General features: G+C 48.1%; 1 protein-coding gene across 1 annotated transcript in view; it reads right to left on the minus strand.

The window, feature by feature from the left end:
- Nucleotides 1–16868, minus strand: part of ERN1 (endoplasmic reticulum to nucleus signaling 1) — an 83312-nt gene that overhangs the window by 30239 nt on the left and 36205 nt on the right. The window contains exons 3-6 of the mRNA XM_069541756.1: nt 6379–6412; nt 5054–5126; nt 3029–3101; nt 450–572 (exon numbers count right to left, since the gene is read on the minus strand). Coding sequence (XP_069397857.1) covers nt 450–572; nt 3029–3101; nt 5054–5126; nt 6379–6412 — 303 coding nt within the window. The remainder of the gene's footprint in view (nt 1–449; nt 573–3028; nt 3102–5053; nt 5127–6378; nt 6413–16868) is intronic.

A 16868-nucleotide genomic window follows, 5' to 3' on the forward strand; every position in this document is an offset into this window, starting at 1 on the left:
AGGCAGACAAGACCAAGCCCTGCCCTCAGGAATCCAGAGGTCTAGCTGAGGGGGCAAATACGATTTAGAAACGCTTGGCAACAAGAGTGGAGGAGGAGGAGGAGGCTGAAGAGAGAGGAGGTGGGAGATGGTGTGGTAGGGAGGCTGCTGATGTCTGGAAAGGGCCAGCGATGGGCCGTGTGAACAGCTGGGTGGTGTGAACAGCTGAGGCTGAGAGCAGGCAGCCACAGAGGTGGGGGCTATATCACAGGAGCTTCATAATCCTCGGGCAATGGGGAGCTTCTAGGGGGTATCATAAAGGGGAACAACATGGAAACCTGTGTGTGGACCAGGCCGCTCTGGGTGCGTTCTAGAGAATGAAGCCTGGAGGCAGAGACCCCAAGGGAAGGCTATTTCAGGTCATTGTTTGAAATCCGGCAGGCTGTACACGATCAATGATTCCTTCTTACCTGTTCGCCCCAGATACAGAAGAGAGGTTGATGGGCAGAGGCTGTCTGCAAAGGCTGACGACAGGGTCTGCTGCTTCTCCCCAGTCAGGAGGTCGATAACGTACCAAATGTCCTGCTTTTTACCTGCAAGGTCACAAGGACACGTGGTGGTTAACACTCACCCAACATGGAAAAAAATATCCCCGCCAAACCAGCAGCCCAAGATGCTCTCTGAGCTGAGAAACAGGCCTGAGAGTCTCACGATGTTGAAGACACTTCTGTGATGGTCTGTCGGTGACCAGGTTAATGGTAATGTGCAGATAATAAAGCTTCTTGGGCCACTGGGTCCTATAACAACTTAATAACCTAGTCATGGTATAAAAATTTCTCCACGCCTAATAACATAACAACTCACAGATTTTATTGCTCTGATGAGTAGCCTTAAATATGAAAAATCTGGCCTGTTAAGACAAACCTTTTCCCATAGACTAGGATCTATATAAATCCAGAAGTGCACCCAGGGGCTCATCTCCCTGGTAACCATCATTCACACATCTCAACATCCCTACTCATGAGCCCTCATGTAAAAAGGACCTACAGACACTGGTTTATAATCTAATTAGTGACTGGGCACTAGAGCTGGTGGCAGCCCCGTGCTAATGAGGCCAAAGTGATCTCGGCCTCGACCAGCAAGTGACTCCCCAGCCACACGCTACACCCTTCCTCTCGGTCAGCTGATTAAAAGGTATGAACTGGTGGACAGTGTAGCTAAACAACACAATTAGGAAAACTCAAACCTATGGTGACACACACCAGGGCATCCTGGTGATGGCAAGCTCCTAAGAAAGCTGTTTTATAAATACTCCGTACTGTTTTAATAATTTCATTATCTGTTTATTTTTGGTTGTGCTGGGCCTTCGTTGCTGCGTGCAGGCTCTCTCTAGTTGCAGTGCACAGGCTTCTCACTGCAGGGGCTTCTCTCGGGGCAGAGCATGGGCTCTGGGGCACACAGGCTTCAGCAGTTGCAGCTCCCGGACTCTAGAGCACAGGCTCAATAGTTGTGGTGCTCGGGATTAGTGGCTCCGAGGCAGGTGGGATCTTCCCGGATCAGGGAGGGAACCTGTGTCTCCTGCGTTAGCAGGCGGATTCTTTACCACTGAACCACCAGGGAAGCCCAATACAGGGTATTATTTCCACTATGATTTCAAGATAAACACAGCTCCTGCCTGAAGGTCAACACCTTCACTGTGATGTGCACGCTTCTGTTTCATAAGGCCTGTCTCCCAAAGACAAGTCTTCTCTCTGCTCACTCGTGTCTTCCTGCCTCATCGGCCATGCTTCCTATTTCAAGGGACTTTTGGAAGCCAAGTACCGAGATGCCAGCAAGCTCACAGGGCACGTGAAGCTGCTAAAGCTACGCCTAATTCTAACAGAGGGAGCATACGGGCCAGTCTACATGTCGGAAACGTGTCCACGATCCTAACTTCCTGCTCCCAGTGACAAATCTTAATATGAAAAAGATCTGAAGATGGAGACAAAACATCACACCCGACAGCTGTGGCCAGGATCCCATTCTGAATGGCCCGGGCACCCTTCTGGTTACTATAAGGACTGTGACAGTCTGCGTGACCCAACTACCACTTTAATGGATGGGTCGGGGCAACTGCCACAACTTACATGCACCCTAAGTGATGAATTGTTGGTCAGAGCTGGAAGATCAGCCAGACAACAGTGATTACAGATGGTGAGAAGATGTTCAGAGGGGCCCGAGCACGGCTCAGAGCACAGAGAAAGCCTGTGTTGATCACTTCCCCTGAATCCCTGGCCAGGGGCTTCCTCATTCTGAAGGTGTGGAAAGAAGAGCCCCAGTTTCCTTAGACAAAGACTTAAAATCCAGCCAGGGCCTGTGCTTGAGACCCAGAAACACACATAGAAAGCTCCCAAGGCATGAATAGGCCGTAAGCACTTTCAGTTCCTCAGAAAGAAAGCTGCTTTATAAATACAGGATATTATTACTACTATGCTTTCAAGATAAATACAGCTCTCCTTTGTGTCACAAATGCATTTTTATTGACATTTTGGCAGCAACCTGGTCAAAGAAAAGCAGCTGATCTGATGCTTTGAAAGACGTGACCCCTGTAGGTATGAAGGAGGCTTATCTAAGCAAGCTGTTAAGTGCTGTTTTTATCCAATATTCTGATAGCAGGAAATACTAAGAAAGCCCTATAATTAATAGGCAGAGCCTGGCTTCCCTTTCTTGGCTCAGACTATTGTAATTCACTTTAAATTTCATCCAGTTGCTTCTGGGTATGTTGCAATCTGTAAATCGCAGGGGTAGGTCAACACAGCAGCTAAAAGCTTGTTAAATGAGTAACCATATTAATGGTGTTAGGTCTGCTCCCAAGTGTGGCGGCAGGGGTAACCCTTTCTTAATTGGTCAGCTAATCCTGGCCTGAACCAGCCCAACCGAGGCAAGAAAGGCCTTCCCCAGAAGGGTGGGTAGAGGAGTGTCTATACACACATCTCCTCTCTCTCAGACCCGCCACCTTCCCAGATTGTGGCATTCGCTTCCAAAAGGGATCAGCAACAGGAACTCTTACCCATGTAGAGAATGCCATCTGAACTTCGGCACGGAGATGCCTGCACCAACTCAGGGATCGTAAAGGGAAGTTTCTTTAAAACAAACCAAAGGGAAAAAAAAAAGCAAAGCAAAAAAAAAAAAGTTAACAAGGTCTTGTGCAATGATTACAACTTCACTGCAGTCTGTTTGTGTTACCCAATTCTGCTAAAAAGAGGTGGTACGTGGGGGTTTCCTAACTGGAAACCAAGGAGAAGGAGGCACCCTAGGCTCCCTGCACACTGTGGGCAGGTGTGCAGGGAGCCTAGGCTTCCAGGTCCTCGGTGCCGGACACACTGGTTCTTTTACGTGACATGCCCCCTGCAAGTCTCTAGTCCAGAGCCCTTCTGGGGCTCTTTGACCTTTTCTGAAAAGACACACAAATAAGGACAGAACGACACAATCTTTGAAATCCTAAGGGTTGGGGGTTGGGGGGGAGGAGGGAGAGTTGCCCTGTCTCGCAAAATTATCCCAGAGCTGCTTAGACGGAAGCAGAAAACACTCCTCAGAGTGGGAGTCAACCAGGAGACTACCCTGAAAGGCGGCCTCGAGGGAGAGGAGCAGCCGTCGCTCTGCGGGCAACACAGGAGTTTGGGGAAGGAAGAGAAGTTTTGGTGTTTTCTCTAGCAACGAATTCTCCTACTGAAAAAGAGAAGAAGACTGGGCTTTTTGGTATTAAAAGGAAGTTATGGTAGGTGCTAGGAAAAGAAACTCAGAGCAGTCCGCATGTTTCAACTGCATTTCATCATAAAAACCGATCCTTCAGAGTTGACAGCTGACATCTGACAAGCTCTTTGGGTTCGAGTTTGTTTCAGAACACTTTATTTTTGGAACATTCTGTGTTCTTGAAACCATCCCCTGGATACCTGCCTCATGACAACTGTCACCTTTCTTGCCAAGAAAGCAAAGTCAACAGAATTTTCAGGAACCAATAATGCAGATTTTCCTGTCATCCCAGTGTTTAACCTAAGCGTTAGCAGAAAAAACACGCCCTGGAGAGGCTGTCCCAACCGGGCTTCTTCCAGATGTTTCTCAGTATTAGGATGTTGTTGCAAGGTTTTCAGTCTGGACTGTTTTGCAGTCTGCAGGGTCAGGCTGAGTGCGGCCACCTCGGCCTTCTGATTCGAGGCCCAGGCTGGAAACCATGTTCTTGGAGCTGCTAAACCACACCAAGCGGTTTGCGGGTGGTGGCAAGAGCAGCCTCTGGAAGGTGGGGGTTCACGGAGCACCCCCTCCACCTGGTGCTTTGGCCTTGGGCACATTCCTTCACCTCTCTGGGCAGAGTTTCCACACCTCTGCTGTGGAGATGACCATATGTGTGGGCCCACTCCCTTTCTCGGGAGCTTTTTAAAAAAATCCTGATGACCTAGGTCAATCAAATGGGGACTTTGGGATTGGGACCTAGACAGTATTTTTTAGAGATCGCCAGGTTATTACAATGTGCAGCTAAGGTTGTGAACCTTAAGGTCTGTTCTCAAATGAAGGCAGCAATGGAATATAACCCCCCACCCCCACCCAGGGGATGTCTACTGAGGGAGTGCGCAGTGTTGCAAACTACACTCCTCCCCCCAGTTAAGAATCACTCACGTTAGGGACTTCCCTGGTGGTCCAGAGGTTGAGACTGCGCTTCCACTGCAGCGAGCATGGGTTCAGTCCCTGGTCAGAGAACTAAGATCTTGCATGCCAGGTGGCCAAAAAAAATTTTTTTAATGATAATAATAATAATCACTAGATAAAGTGAGTCCTGTTCCTGAAGGAATTTCACATCCTTCCAGTGTGCTGGCTGAGCCCTGAGAAACTGCTAGGATAGATCAGTGTTTTTGAACTCTGGGCTATACATTTAAAAGCTCATCGAGGGAGCTGTGAAAAAGACACTTTTGCCCAGGCTGGACCCCCTAATTCAGTATCCCAGAATCTTTTGTAAGTTCTCAGATGATCCTGATGTACAGCTGCAGTTGAAAACAGAGGACTAGAACCTTCGGAGCACCAAGAAGCTAAATACACTCACCGTCAGGCCTTCATTGTTCTTGCCCCCAAGCGTGTACAAGCTGCCGTCATTGGGATCTGGGAGGAAGGCAGGCCTGCAGGTCAAGCAGTAAGTATTAGTGACAGATTACAGCCCAGGGCACAGAATAAAATACCAAAGCCAGGCAAAACCACGATTGGTAGCAAGGGGGTGTGTGTGTGTGTGTGTGTGTGTATGTATAAAACAATTCCATCCACTTCTTTTTCATCTTAGCCACAGATAATAAAATATCCTTCTGGTAATCTCCAATGGTCCCCAACGTTTTTTTGGTACCAGGGACCAGTTCTGCAGGTGACAATTTTTCCATGGATGGTGGGGTGGTGGGGAGGGGGGAGGGTGTGGTTCAGGATGATTCAAGTGTATTCCATTTATCGTGCACTTTATTTCTATTATTATTACATCAGCTCCACCTCAGATCATCAGGCATTAGGTCTCAGAGGCTGGGGACCCCTGGTCTATACTATACTTGGCGTGGGGAAAAAAAAAAAAAAACCAACCTGCAGTGGAAAACTAGTCCAAAACCACAGAGGAGTAAATCATCATTTGGTCAAAGCATGCTGGCTAAAGGTACAATAGGGGAAAAGGACCCAGCAAGCCTGCTTTTCAGTTTCCAAGTCAGCTGCATACAGGACCGCAACAATTAATGTTTAATAGCATGGCATGGCACCTAAACAGGGAGAACAAATGTGTCTTTGGTGTTCCACAAACATTTATTTTTAGGAGGCAATAAAAGCTTGACATGAGAAAGAAGCTGCCAAGGGGATGGGTTAGGTTCTCATCAGCTGCTTCTCAGGAAGCAGGTTCAAGGTGCTCTTCTGTGACGCTAACCTGCTAACCACTGAATGATGACTAGTCACGCAGAAACCCCTGGCTGAATCTTTTCTCTCCCCAGTTTAGAGCATCATTTGAGGCTCTTAGAGATGCCATCCGAACTTTTACTCCAACACACACACTCTAATAACAAGTCATTTTCTTGTTTCCTCTCCACAGTTTTGCACAGAGAATGGGGCAGAGATCCAAAGACGCCTGGGCCCTTTTGAGAACTCTGGAAGCTTAAGCTCAAAACTCACCTTAAATTACATCTCAAAGAAGCCTTTTTAACACCCTTGCCTCCCCACCTCACCCATCAAGGAACTGACCACCCTTTTCCCAACACAGGCTTCTTTCAAAGTACCCATGAGTCATTTGTTCTCATTCTACTTAATATTAATATCGATGTATACATGTGCTCCCAGCAACTAGCTTCATAAACAGAGTAAAACAGAAAATGAATCAAAGGGAAGTGTGCAGCAAATCAGAACACTTACTCTTCCACGTGTGTTGGAACCTGCAGGACTGGATCTGTGCAAAAGAACAACAAAGGCATTGTCAGACAGACTGTAAAATGTCAAGATTTCTAGAGTTCCTAGGACCAGCTCACAAGATGGACCAATAAATTTATCTACACGAGAAAACGTAGGTGAAGGCACTTTAGAAAACTCACACAAAAACACTAATGTAGGCTCTTGGGAGCGGGGCTGGTGGGGGCGGGGGGGCGGGGGCTTCCCTGGTGGCTCAGCAGTAAAGAATCCACCTGCAATTCAGGAGATGCAGGCTCAACTCCTGGGTCGGGAAGACTCCCTGGAGGAGAGCATGGCAACCCACTTGAGTATTATTGCTGGGATAATCCCATGGACAGAGGAGCCTGGTGAGCTACAGTCCCTGGGGTTACACAAGAGTTGGACACGACTTAATGACTAAGTACGCACGCACGCACGCACGCACGCACGCACGCACGCACGCACGCATCACTCATGCAAGCTCTTAGGTCCGTTGCTGAGATTGGAGAGGGGGCTGAGGGCAGGATGGAACTGCTCTCAGAAAACATGCCTGTGACTTGGAGGCTGGACATATAAGGAAGCACAGCGACAACCCACAGTGGACAAGGGGTCACAGTGTCACTATCTGACACATTAAGGACTTCTAAACCCAAACCATCTCTGGGTCAGATACCTGGCGTGGTGCTAGATATTTCCATTGGGAAAGCAAAACTGTGGCTTAAGAAGCAGTTTTGCTGTTGATGAGAATTTGACTGGATGGTAAATGGATACATGCCTTTGGGGCAGCAATATGATGACTTTAGAGCCTTTGAATGTTTTCTTCTTGATCCCCTTTGATCCATTAATTCCATGTCTATAAAGTCTGGTTTAAAAACAACACAAAGTATATAAAATGCTTTCTGTACAAAGATCTTCACAGTAGCATCACAGATGACCTAACTGTTCAGGGATGTGGTTAAATTATGGAATGTCCACTTGGCAGAAAATTAAGACTTCTAAAGTCGCTCAGTCAGGTCCACCTCTTTGCAATCCCATGGACTGTAGTCCGCCAGGCTCCCCTGTCCATAGAATTCTCGACAAGAACACTGGAGAGGGTAGCCATTCCCTTCTCCAGGGGGTCTTCCCAATCCAGCAATTGAACCCAGGTCTCCTGAACTGCAGGGAGATTCTTAAAGCTTCTAAAAGGGCTTATAAAGTTATAAGGGCTTATAACTATATATGTTCAGGAGAAAAAAATAACATTGTACCTAGAGTATTAATGCAGCTGAGAAGAAAAAAAAAACACCTATGTGTGTTAAAAAAAAAAAAGACGGAAAGGTCAAAAAAAGCGCTAAATTGTAAGTTATCTTTGTTGAAAATATAAACGACTTCCCCACCTTTTCCACATTTCCCCAAATTTCTACAAAAGTAGGCATTACCTTTGAAATAGGAAACACAGTTTTTCCTTCAAGTCGTTTTAATATTGGGTTGGCTGAAAAGATTGTTCAGATTTGTCCACTTGATGGTACAGAAAAACCCAAACGAACTGTCTGGCCAAGCCAATATTTGCTGTCATCTGAATGACAGAATTTCTCCTGGGCACAGATCACAAGGACAATCCAGAGTCCACGGGGTGGCTGGAGGCCACTGACCCAGCAGTACTGTAACAGAGCTGAAATCCTAGGCATGAGACTACACAGCAATGAGGTGTTTCCAGCCATTGGGACCCCACAGGCTATCAGCCATGCTGCCCACAAAACTTCAAAGCTAGGGTTGAGGACGGCAAATGCTGTGATGTGACTCTGGATACAGGCCCTGCTTATGGTGGCAGACAGCTGTCTAATTCCCCAGGTCAGCTGGGATTCTCAGATGAAGGAAACCCTTTCAAGCCTTATCGTGTGTTGACTTTGCTTTGCAGGCCCAGCTCCCACATGAAGGTGGACCAGTGTTCACAACAACAGAGGCGTACACACCACATGTGGTCTGTGGGCAGCAAACAAACAATTCATTAAAACCAAGAGCATTTCAGGAAACAGGAGGAACTTTCAGTTGGTAAGCACATGGTGATCGTCCCCATTAATCACCTCTCGGTACACTCTCACAAACAGACTGATGCAAGAGACAGGAAATGAGGGTGCCTAGCCCTCACCCTCCTGAAACAGACCAGCAGCAATTATAACCCAGCGCCTCCAATGCAGACCAGAAGCTGAGTGCACCAGGGAGAGCGAGAAGACATGTTTCCAAGAAAACACAGTAGGAGGAAGGCATCCTTTCGATTCGCTCCGGCCACTTAAAGGTGCCGCGGATCAACAGAGATGAAGAGGATGCTACCAAATCCTAGCTGTTCACCAAAAACAAGACGTGGACACTGAGGGGGTTTCGATGCCTGTTCCTGAGCTGATCTTTGCTGGTCAGTGTTTGCTTACTCTCGGGGTCTCCTCCTTCACTGTGGGTTTTCCTGGTTCTCTAGAGCTTATTCAGCTTATCTGACACGGAGGCCTCAAGTCCCAAAGTGTGTCCCGCACCAGAGAGGTTCCAGTTAAGACACAGGCTGCTGGCAGGAGCCAGGGAAGGGCGGGTGGACACCTACAGCAGGGTTGAGGAGCCACGCTTTCTCCTAGGCTTAAGGGGACATGACCTCCAAGAGGGGCACCTCCTCATTCACTCGTAAAATAGGGCCTGTGGAATATACACCTGCAGAGCTGCATGCATGTCACAGCAAGCAGATGTGGAACAATGACCCGTTCTGCGTATTTTTCTTCTTAAACAATCATTTGAATCTAAGGTTTCCTTTCAAATACTACAGGAAACTGGAGGATAATTCCAATATTGTGGTTTTTTGCCATACATCAACATGAATCAGCCATAGGTATACATGGGTCCCCTCCATCCTGAACCACTTCCCTGGTAGTCCAGTGGTTAAGACTCTGCATTCCCAATGCCAGGGGGCACGGGTTCGATCCCTAGTCAGGGAACTAAGATCACACAAGCCACGTGATGTGGCCAAAATAAATAAATTAATAATGATATAAAAACAACACAAGGGAAGGAAACAAGACAAAAAAATGGCAGCCTGTTGATAAATGTTTAAAGATAGAATTGACAACACTGGCCTGTCATTTACTGTTCTCTCTACCTCTGCTTGAAATTTTCCATATTAGAAAAGGTTAAAGGATAAAAATATTTGAAAAGCCAGCAAAATAAAAGGAAAAAGCATCAGCTGAAAATGTGCCATGGAAGCGCAACATGAAAAGGAATTGTTTTGGATTTAATCATGAGAACTGGACTTAGGCAAGATTCTTGCTCTCAAAAAAAAAACAAAACCAAAAAACAAAGTCACCTTCATGTGAAAGGAAACAGTGGCCTAACCCTAAGGCTATAAACAAATGCTGCTACAAAATAAGCCTCTCTATCTATATGGAAACCGATAAGGACGAAAGCCATCTCACCAAGCTGTTTTACTTTCAGAAAGGGCAGGAAAAAAAAAGTTACTTTACCAGTATAAAAATGGGTGTTATTCAACGGAAAGGTAAAGATATCAGAAGCGGTGCGGGGTGGGGGAGGAGCTGAAATCAGTGTTTGGTCTCCAAGATCAAGACAGAAACAGATCTGCCCACTTCCCCGCTGGGAGCGGCCACTGGACTCGGCTCCCCTGGCGGGTCCATTTCAGGCCTGATTTACTCTGGGAGATGTGGCTCCTGCTCTGTGCTGGTGGAATCCTCCTTTTCAACCCGAGGCAGAAATGACCCAAGACAGACGTAAACATGTTTATTTCCAAACGAAGTGAGTTTTCATCTTTCCAAGAATACCTTTTTCACCATCCTCTCTGGAACCTCCTACCTTCTCCTCTGCACCGGGCCCTGACTGCACACTGGACTCTGCTCCCTTCTTGAGCCCCGGGGCCTCGAGGTCTCTGTCCATCAGCACCCACAGCTCTACTCTTGCAGCTGGTTCACTACCCTGCGGGTGATCCCACGTGCCTGCTGCTGCCCCCGCCTCAGGTTCGACCCTCCCCTCCCCCAGCCTCTCCACTTCCTGGTCTCTGCGGCCCTGCAATACTGCCAGATTTTCACTCATCTCTTTCTCTCCCTCTCTCTTCCGCCTACTCCTCTCCCCTCTCCCTCCCTCTTCTTACTCCAACAGGGAAGAACTTTTCCTGGCTCTCTTCTCAGTTCTCTCTGAGAGCACATCGATCTCTGTAGCTTCAACCATAATCACAACGGGAAAATTCTAGGTCCCCATCTCTCAAACTCTTCTTTCTGGACCCACTGAACCTTTCCATCATCTCCTGCCAGCACCTCAACCACCACTTGCCCAAATCACACCCTCCATCGTTCTCTCCAGACTGGCTTGGCTACCCTGTTCTCCTAGGAGATAGGGAGTCCTCAGACCACACTGCTAAGTCACTTCAGTCATGTCCGACTCTGTGCAACCCCACAGACAGCAGCCCGTCAGGCTCCCCCGTCCCTGGGATTCTCCAGGAAAGAACTCTGGAGTGGGTTGCCATTTCCTTCTCCAATGCATGAAAGTGAAAAGTGAAAGTGAAGTCACTCAGTCGTGTCCAACTCTTAGCGACCCCATGGACTGCAGCCTACCAGGCTCCTCCGTCCATGGGATTTTCCAGGCAAGAGTACTGGAGTGGGGTACCATTGCCTTCTCCCTCAGATCACACTGCTGACGCTCATTTCCCCTGCAGAACCTGCCATCGGATGTCTGACTCTCTGGTCTATTTCATCACTCTTTTTCCTACTTCCAGCAACTTTTCAGCATCACTGGAACTTGTCTTTCAAGAGTTCCCTTTTCTCCTAGTTGTATGCCCTTTGGGATCAGAAAAACCTAGGATTAAATCCAAGCTCTGCCACTCACCAGCTGAGTGACCTCGGCAAAGTTACTTAACCTCTCTGAGCCTCAGTTTCCTTGTCAGTAAAGACAAAAATAAAGAGATAGAGATAATAACACCAAACTCGAGGGGCAACTTTATGTTGATTAAATAAGGTTAACTATATCTTAAGATTGTAAGTCAGTGCCTTGACATAGAAGAGTGATGCTTCGAAGACATAAATCAGATAATGCCTCTCTGCCACTCACAATCCACTGACGGGTATTCTGTTGCCCAGTAGAGGCCAATGTTCACCCAGTGAACATCTGTGAATCCACGCAACCCCACACCCACGCTGGCAGTCTGCCATGATTTCTTCCTTACTCTGTTCCAGCCATGCTGGAATACAGGCTACTCCTGGACTACTGCCAAGTCTAAACCTGCCTTGGGGCCTTTGCGTATGCTGTTCCCTGTGCCAAGGTCTTTGATCAAACATCACCATCTCAGAGAGGCCTTCCATGACCACTTCCTAGCCCTGCCCCCAGGATCCCCTACTCTCTTCCCTGCTTGATTTTTCTTCATGACACTGACCGCCTCTGAAGTGCTACGTATTTTACTTTTTAAATGTCTGACTCTGGTCACTATAAGATCCGTGGGGGCTGGGATTTATCTTCTGCAGTTTGCCAACAAAGGTCCATATAGTCAAAGCTATGGTTTTTCCAGTAGTCATGTATAGATGTGAGAGTCAGACCATAAGGAAGGTTGAGCACTGAAGAATTGATGTTTTCAAACTGGTGCTGGTGACAGCAAGGAGATCTGACCAGCCAATCCTAAAGGAAATCATCCCTGAATACTCACTGGAAGGACTGATGCTGAAGCTCCAATACTTTGGCCACCTGATGCAAAGAGCCGACTCACTGGAAAAGACTCTGATGCTTGGGAAGGTTGGGGGCAAGAGGAGAAGGGGATGACAGAGGATGAGATGGTTGGATGGCATTACTGACTCAATGGACATGAGTTTTAGCAAACTCCAGGAGATGGTGAAGGACAGGGAAGCCTGGCGTACTGCAGTCCATGTGGCCGCAAAGAGTGGGACATAACTTAGCGACTGAACAACAACATACTCCCGACATCCTGGGTACTTTCCAAGTACTTCCCTGGGTACTTCTTAACCACTGGTACAGTGGTTCGATCTTAATCACTGGTACACAGGCTTGATCCCTGCACTGGGGAACTAAGATCCCATACGCCATGGAGCAGCTAAGCCCAAGAACCACAGTGAAGAGCCCATGAGCCGCAACAAACACCCAGCACAGCCACCCCCCCGCCCCAAAAAAAATAGTGCCTGGCGCATGAGAGGTGTTCAATATATTTATGGACTGAAACAACCAACAAATACTAGTTTCCTTCCTACTTGTACTCTTGCCCTGCCTGGATATCCATCGCTGACCATTCTATAATCCAGCAGCTACGCTCCATCAACCCTCCACCCAGAATCCACTGGGCAATCCCCTCTCCTCCTCCTCAGTCCTCTGAGCACTGCTGAAGAGAACACCATAATCACTCGTGGAGATCGCAGAATGTAACCGTGGCCAGCTGGGCCCCGAGTCACCGGAGATATGTTTATCTACTTCCTGTTCTGCTCCTCACAGCTGGTGTTTCAGACTTCCACGCCTTGTCTCTAGGCCCCTTCCTCTCCGCACAGGACTCCCCTCTGTGGCACGGGGGAACTCAGAGACTTCCTACCCCTCGTCCTCCAGGTTTGCCAACCCCACGCCACCCTGCATGTTTCTATAGAAGGACACGCTTTCACCTTCACATTCACAGATACTTCACACTCACACATCCAGAACCCCCAGTATTCTGTCTCCCAGGGGTCTTCAAGTCCTTCTGGATAACTCCTTCCTCAGCCTGTAAGCATGCCAAAATCTTCTTTGCACCTTTCCTAAATGCGTCCATTTGAGTCTTTTTGGTTGTGTTATTTGGCTATACCACACAGCTTGTGGGATTTAGTTCCCAGATCAGGGATTGAACCCATGCCCTTGGCAGTGAGATCTCAGAGCCCTAACATTGGACTGCCAGGTAATTCCCTCAAGTGGCAATTGAAATGCATCACAGCAAAGGCCCCCAACTCAGCTGGGCAAAGGAAAGCAGTGCAGTCTAACGCTGAAGCTACTAGGGCTCAACACTTGTGGAGGGCTGCTGTGTTTCTCTTAAAAGTCTAAAACTTTAGCTACCATGCCCTGAGAGCTGACTGTGTGCCCAGGGCCACTCAGCACATGGGGGAACCACAGGCCTTAAGCATTCAAGGCTCTGCAAAACCTGGGCCTAATTCTTCTCCATCACAACTCTTCCCAGAACTCAGCCCTTGCTTTCCTGTCTGTCTCTGAGGTCACCATCACTTGCCCCAACTCTGTCTACCTCTGCCCGGCCTTCAAATGCCCCTTTCTCCAGGAAATCAGAAATGGAGCGCCCACTGCACTTGGCCCTTAGCACATTTCTCAGGCAATAGGTTCTTAATTGCATGTGGCCTCTCTGGTTCTCAAAGATCTGGGGGGGCTGGATTGAATTTTAAGCACTTTGTAGGGCAGGGACCATCTATTTTGTTTCTTGAGAAATACACATGGGAAAGTGCCTGGGGCTTATGACAGTTCAAGGAGTAATCACAACGTGCACTCCAGGGTAACTGCTGCCCAAGTCTTTGCTCGCCTCCTACTCAGCAGGTAAAGCTGTCTGTAGAATGTAAAGAAAAGTCGATAATTTAAGATATCCAATATTGCACATGGAATGCAGTCACTCAGATAAGTTTATCTTAATGAGAAGGGCTTTTCCACACAGAAACCTATTTGATAAAAGCAAAAAAGAGCTGCCCAGGTGTAGCTGTGTTTGTTCACTCACACTTAAAAATTATTTTAATTTACGGGAAAAAAATGATACGGTGTTTGCTTCCCAATGATGGAGATGGGGAAGAAGACTGTCATGTGTGAGTCGTCACTGAAGCTGGATATCTGAGGCTTTCATACTATTCTCTTTACTTTTGCATATGTTGAAGTTTTTCTAGAATGAAAAAAAAAATTTAAGAGAAGCTAAAAAAAAAAAAGAGCTATTTAAGGAATATCTTTCTGGGAGGTGGGTGGAAGGGTGAGGGGGATGGGGTAGGATGTGGCAGGGAGGGTCTGCAAAGAAAGACCTGTTCTTCCTGCCCACCCTCAGCTGCAGCGTGAATCTTGACAGCCTGATCCTATAATGTCCCAGGGCTGGAGGAGAGAAGAGAAGCCCAGGGGAGGAGCATGAAGGACCCTGTCAGCACCATTTCAGGCTTCCCTCAACACAGAAAAATCTCTCCGATGAAGTCGGTCACCATTTGAGTTAATTGCTTCAGACCAGAGTTTGGGGCAGATGGCCTCTCTCTGCAGGTGACTCTGGGCCAACTCACTCTCACGTGGGAAGAAATCAGATCGCTTTGATTACAGAGGCTGCAAGAACAGGCTGCCCATCTGACTGGAGCTCGAGGAGCCCTGTGGGTTCCTTCCCCGTCCCTAGATGAACGCCGATATTCCTGGAACACATTGCTTCTCCGGTGGAATGTAGGTGGGTGCAAGGTTTACTGCCCTGCTCCTCCTCACCTGTCTTTCCAAAGCACCACCTCCCCCCTGCCCCTGACAGAGCCCGCATTTAAAACCAGCCCCAGGGCTTCCCCAGTGGTCCAGTGGTTAAGAATCTGCCTTGCAATGCAGGGGATTCGGGTTTGATTCCAGGTTGGGACTAAGGTTCCCGCACAACTCAGAGCAACTACGAGCCCACACACTCTGGAGCCCGAGAGTCACAGCTAGAGAGTCCAGGCGCCGAAAGGAAGGATCCCATGTGACCCAACAGAGATCCCGCGTGCAGCAACTAAGACCAGATGCAGCCGAATAAATATCAAAGACGGAAAACAGCCTCAGGACCTCCCTGGTGGTCCACTGGTTAAGAGTCCGCCTTGCAATGCCACGGATGTGGGCTCGATCCCTGGTCAAGGAACTAAGATCCCACATGCTGCAAGGCAACTAAGCCCTCGAGCCACAACTAGAGGGCCTGCATGCTGCAACTAGAGTCCGTGTACTACAACAGCAGCAGCAGGTATCCCACATCTGATGCAAGAGAGATCCCCCATGCTGCAACTAAGGCCTGATGCAGCCAAATAAATAAGTGAATATTAAAAGACACAAACCAGCCTCCTCTCTGACTGGAAGACCTCTCCAGGTGCAAGTAAGATGTCTTGTTGGCTAGAAACTCTGCAAACCAGACCCTTCTCAGTGCACCTCTAGCAGTGACCAGAAATGTCCTGGGTTGGCCCTCTTGAAAGGGATTTAAGGACTGAAAGACCACAGGTGAAGTCCCAGCTGCTCTATGCTCCCTGGAAGCCTCCCCATATACCCAGTCTTTGAGAGCCTCCTTCCTTCTGGGAGCAAAACGAGAAAGGGTGGACGGTAGGTGGAGAGACTGTGGAGAAGAAAGGGGTGAAAACCTTGGGATGTGGTGCCGTGGGCACCAAGGAGGAAGCAGCCGGAGGCTTTTGAGAAGAGAAACGTGGTACAAGACTCTGAAGGCAGGTGAAGACAGGCAGGCACCAGGGGACAAAAGGGGATGTGAGAGAGAAGGAGGAAGCACAAAGGGAGAGTAGCGAGGGGGATGTCCCTGGTGGTCGAGTAGTTAGGGCTCTGCGTTTCCAGGGCAGAGGTGAGGGGCTTCGATCCCTGATTGGGGAACTAAGATTTCATATGTCACGTGGTGCAACAGCAAGAAGAAAACAAAGAAAAAACCAAAGGGTAGTGAGGAAGGAAATGCCATAACCCCAGTAAGACAGTCTGAGACAGTTTGGGGGTGGGGTGGGAAAAAAGAGGGGTGGTCAGAACCGAACAGGACGGAAAAGAAACATCAACAGGACTTAGTCCCAATCAGAAAAATGAAGTGAAGAAATGGAATGAGTTTAAGAGGACACGGAGATTTTAATCCCAACTGACAGTGAAGCTAGCTTGGTTAGTCTGCATGCAAAAAGCTGCCATTTCCTCAAGAAAATGCTCAAGGGTCTAATACCCCTTTTTTTTTTTTTTCAATAAAAATTATTGGTAGAAACAAGGTCATTCACCACTCCCCCACCTTAACTCAAAACTTAAGTCTCCTCAATATGGTCCATGCACTCAAGTGAACCAATTAGGGACTCCTTCTCCCCAACGGCGGCTCATTTCCTTCCTCCAGAGTGAAGGAACTTGGGTAATCTGTGCCCTAAACTCCCATGAAAGTTGTCAGGTCCAAGTTGTAGGGCAGCAAGTCTCAAAGTTTCCTCAAAGCTCAGCTTTCATGACAAGAGCGTTTTAAAATAGATCTCTGCTCAGAAGCTCTTAAAATCCACAGTGAAATTCCAAATTTTATCAGAGCTAGGGGGAGGTTGCCATAAGCTTTCTTCCAGGGTGATCTCTACAAGGGGCTCCCCTGGTGGCTCAGCAGTAAAGAGCCCACCTGCCAGAGCAGGTTCGAACCCTGGGTCAGGAAGATCCCCTGGAGAAGGGAATGGCAGCCCTCCCCCATATTCTTGTCTGCAGAATCCCATGGACAGAGGAGCCTGGTGGGCTACAGTCCACAGGGTCACAAAAGAGTCAGATATGACTTAGCAACCAAACAACGACAATCTCTGCAAGTC

The sequence above is a fragment of the Ovis canadensis genome, chromosome 11 (assembly GCF_042477335.2).
Source record: "Ovis canadensis isolate MfBH-ARS-UI-01 breed Bighorn chromosome 11, ARS-UI_OviCan_v2, whole genome shotgun sequence".
Lineage (NCBI taxonomy): Eukaryota > Metazoa > Chordata > Mammalia > Artiodactyla > Bovidae > Ovis > Ovis canadensis.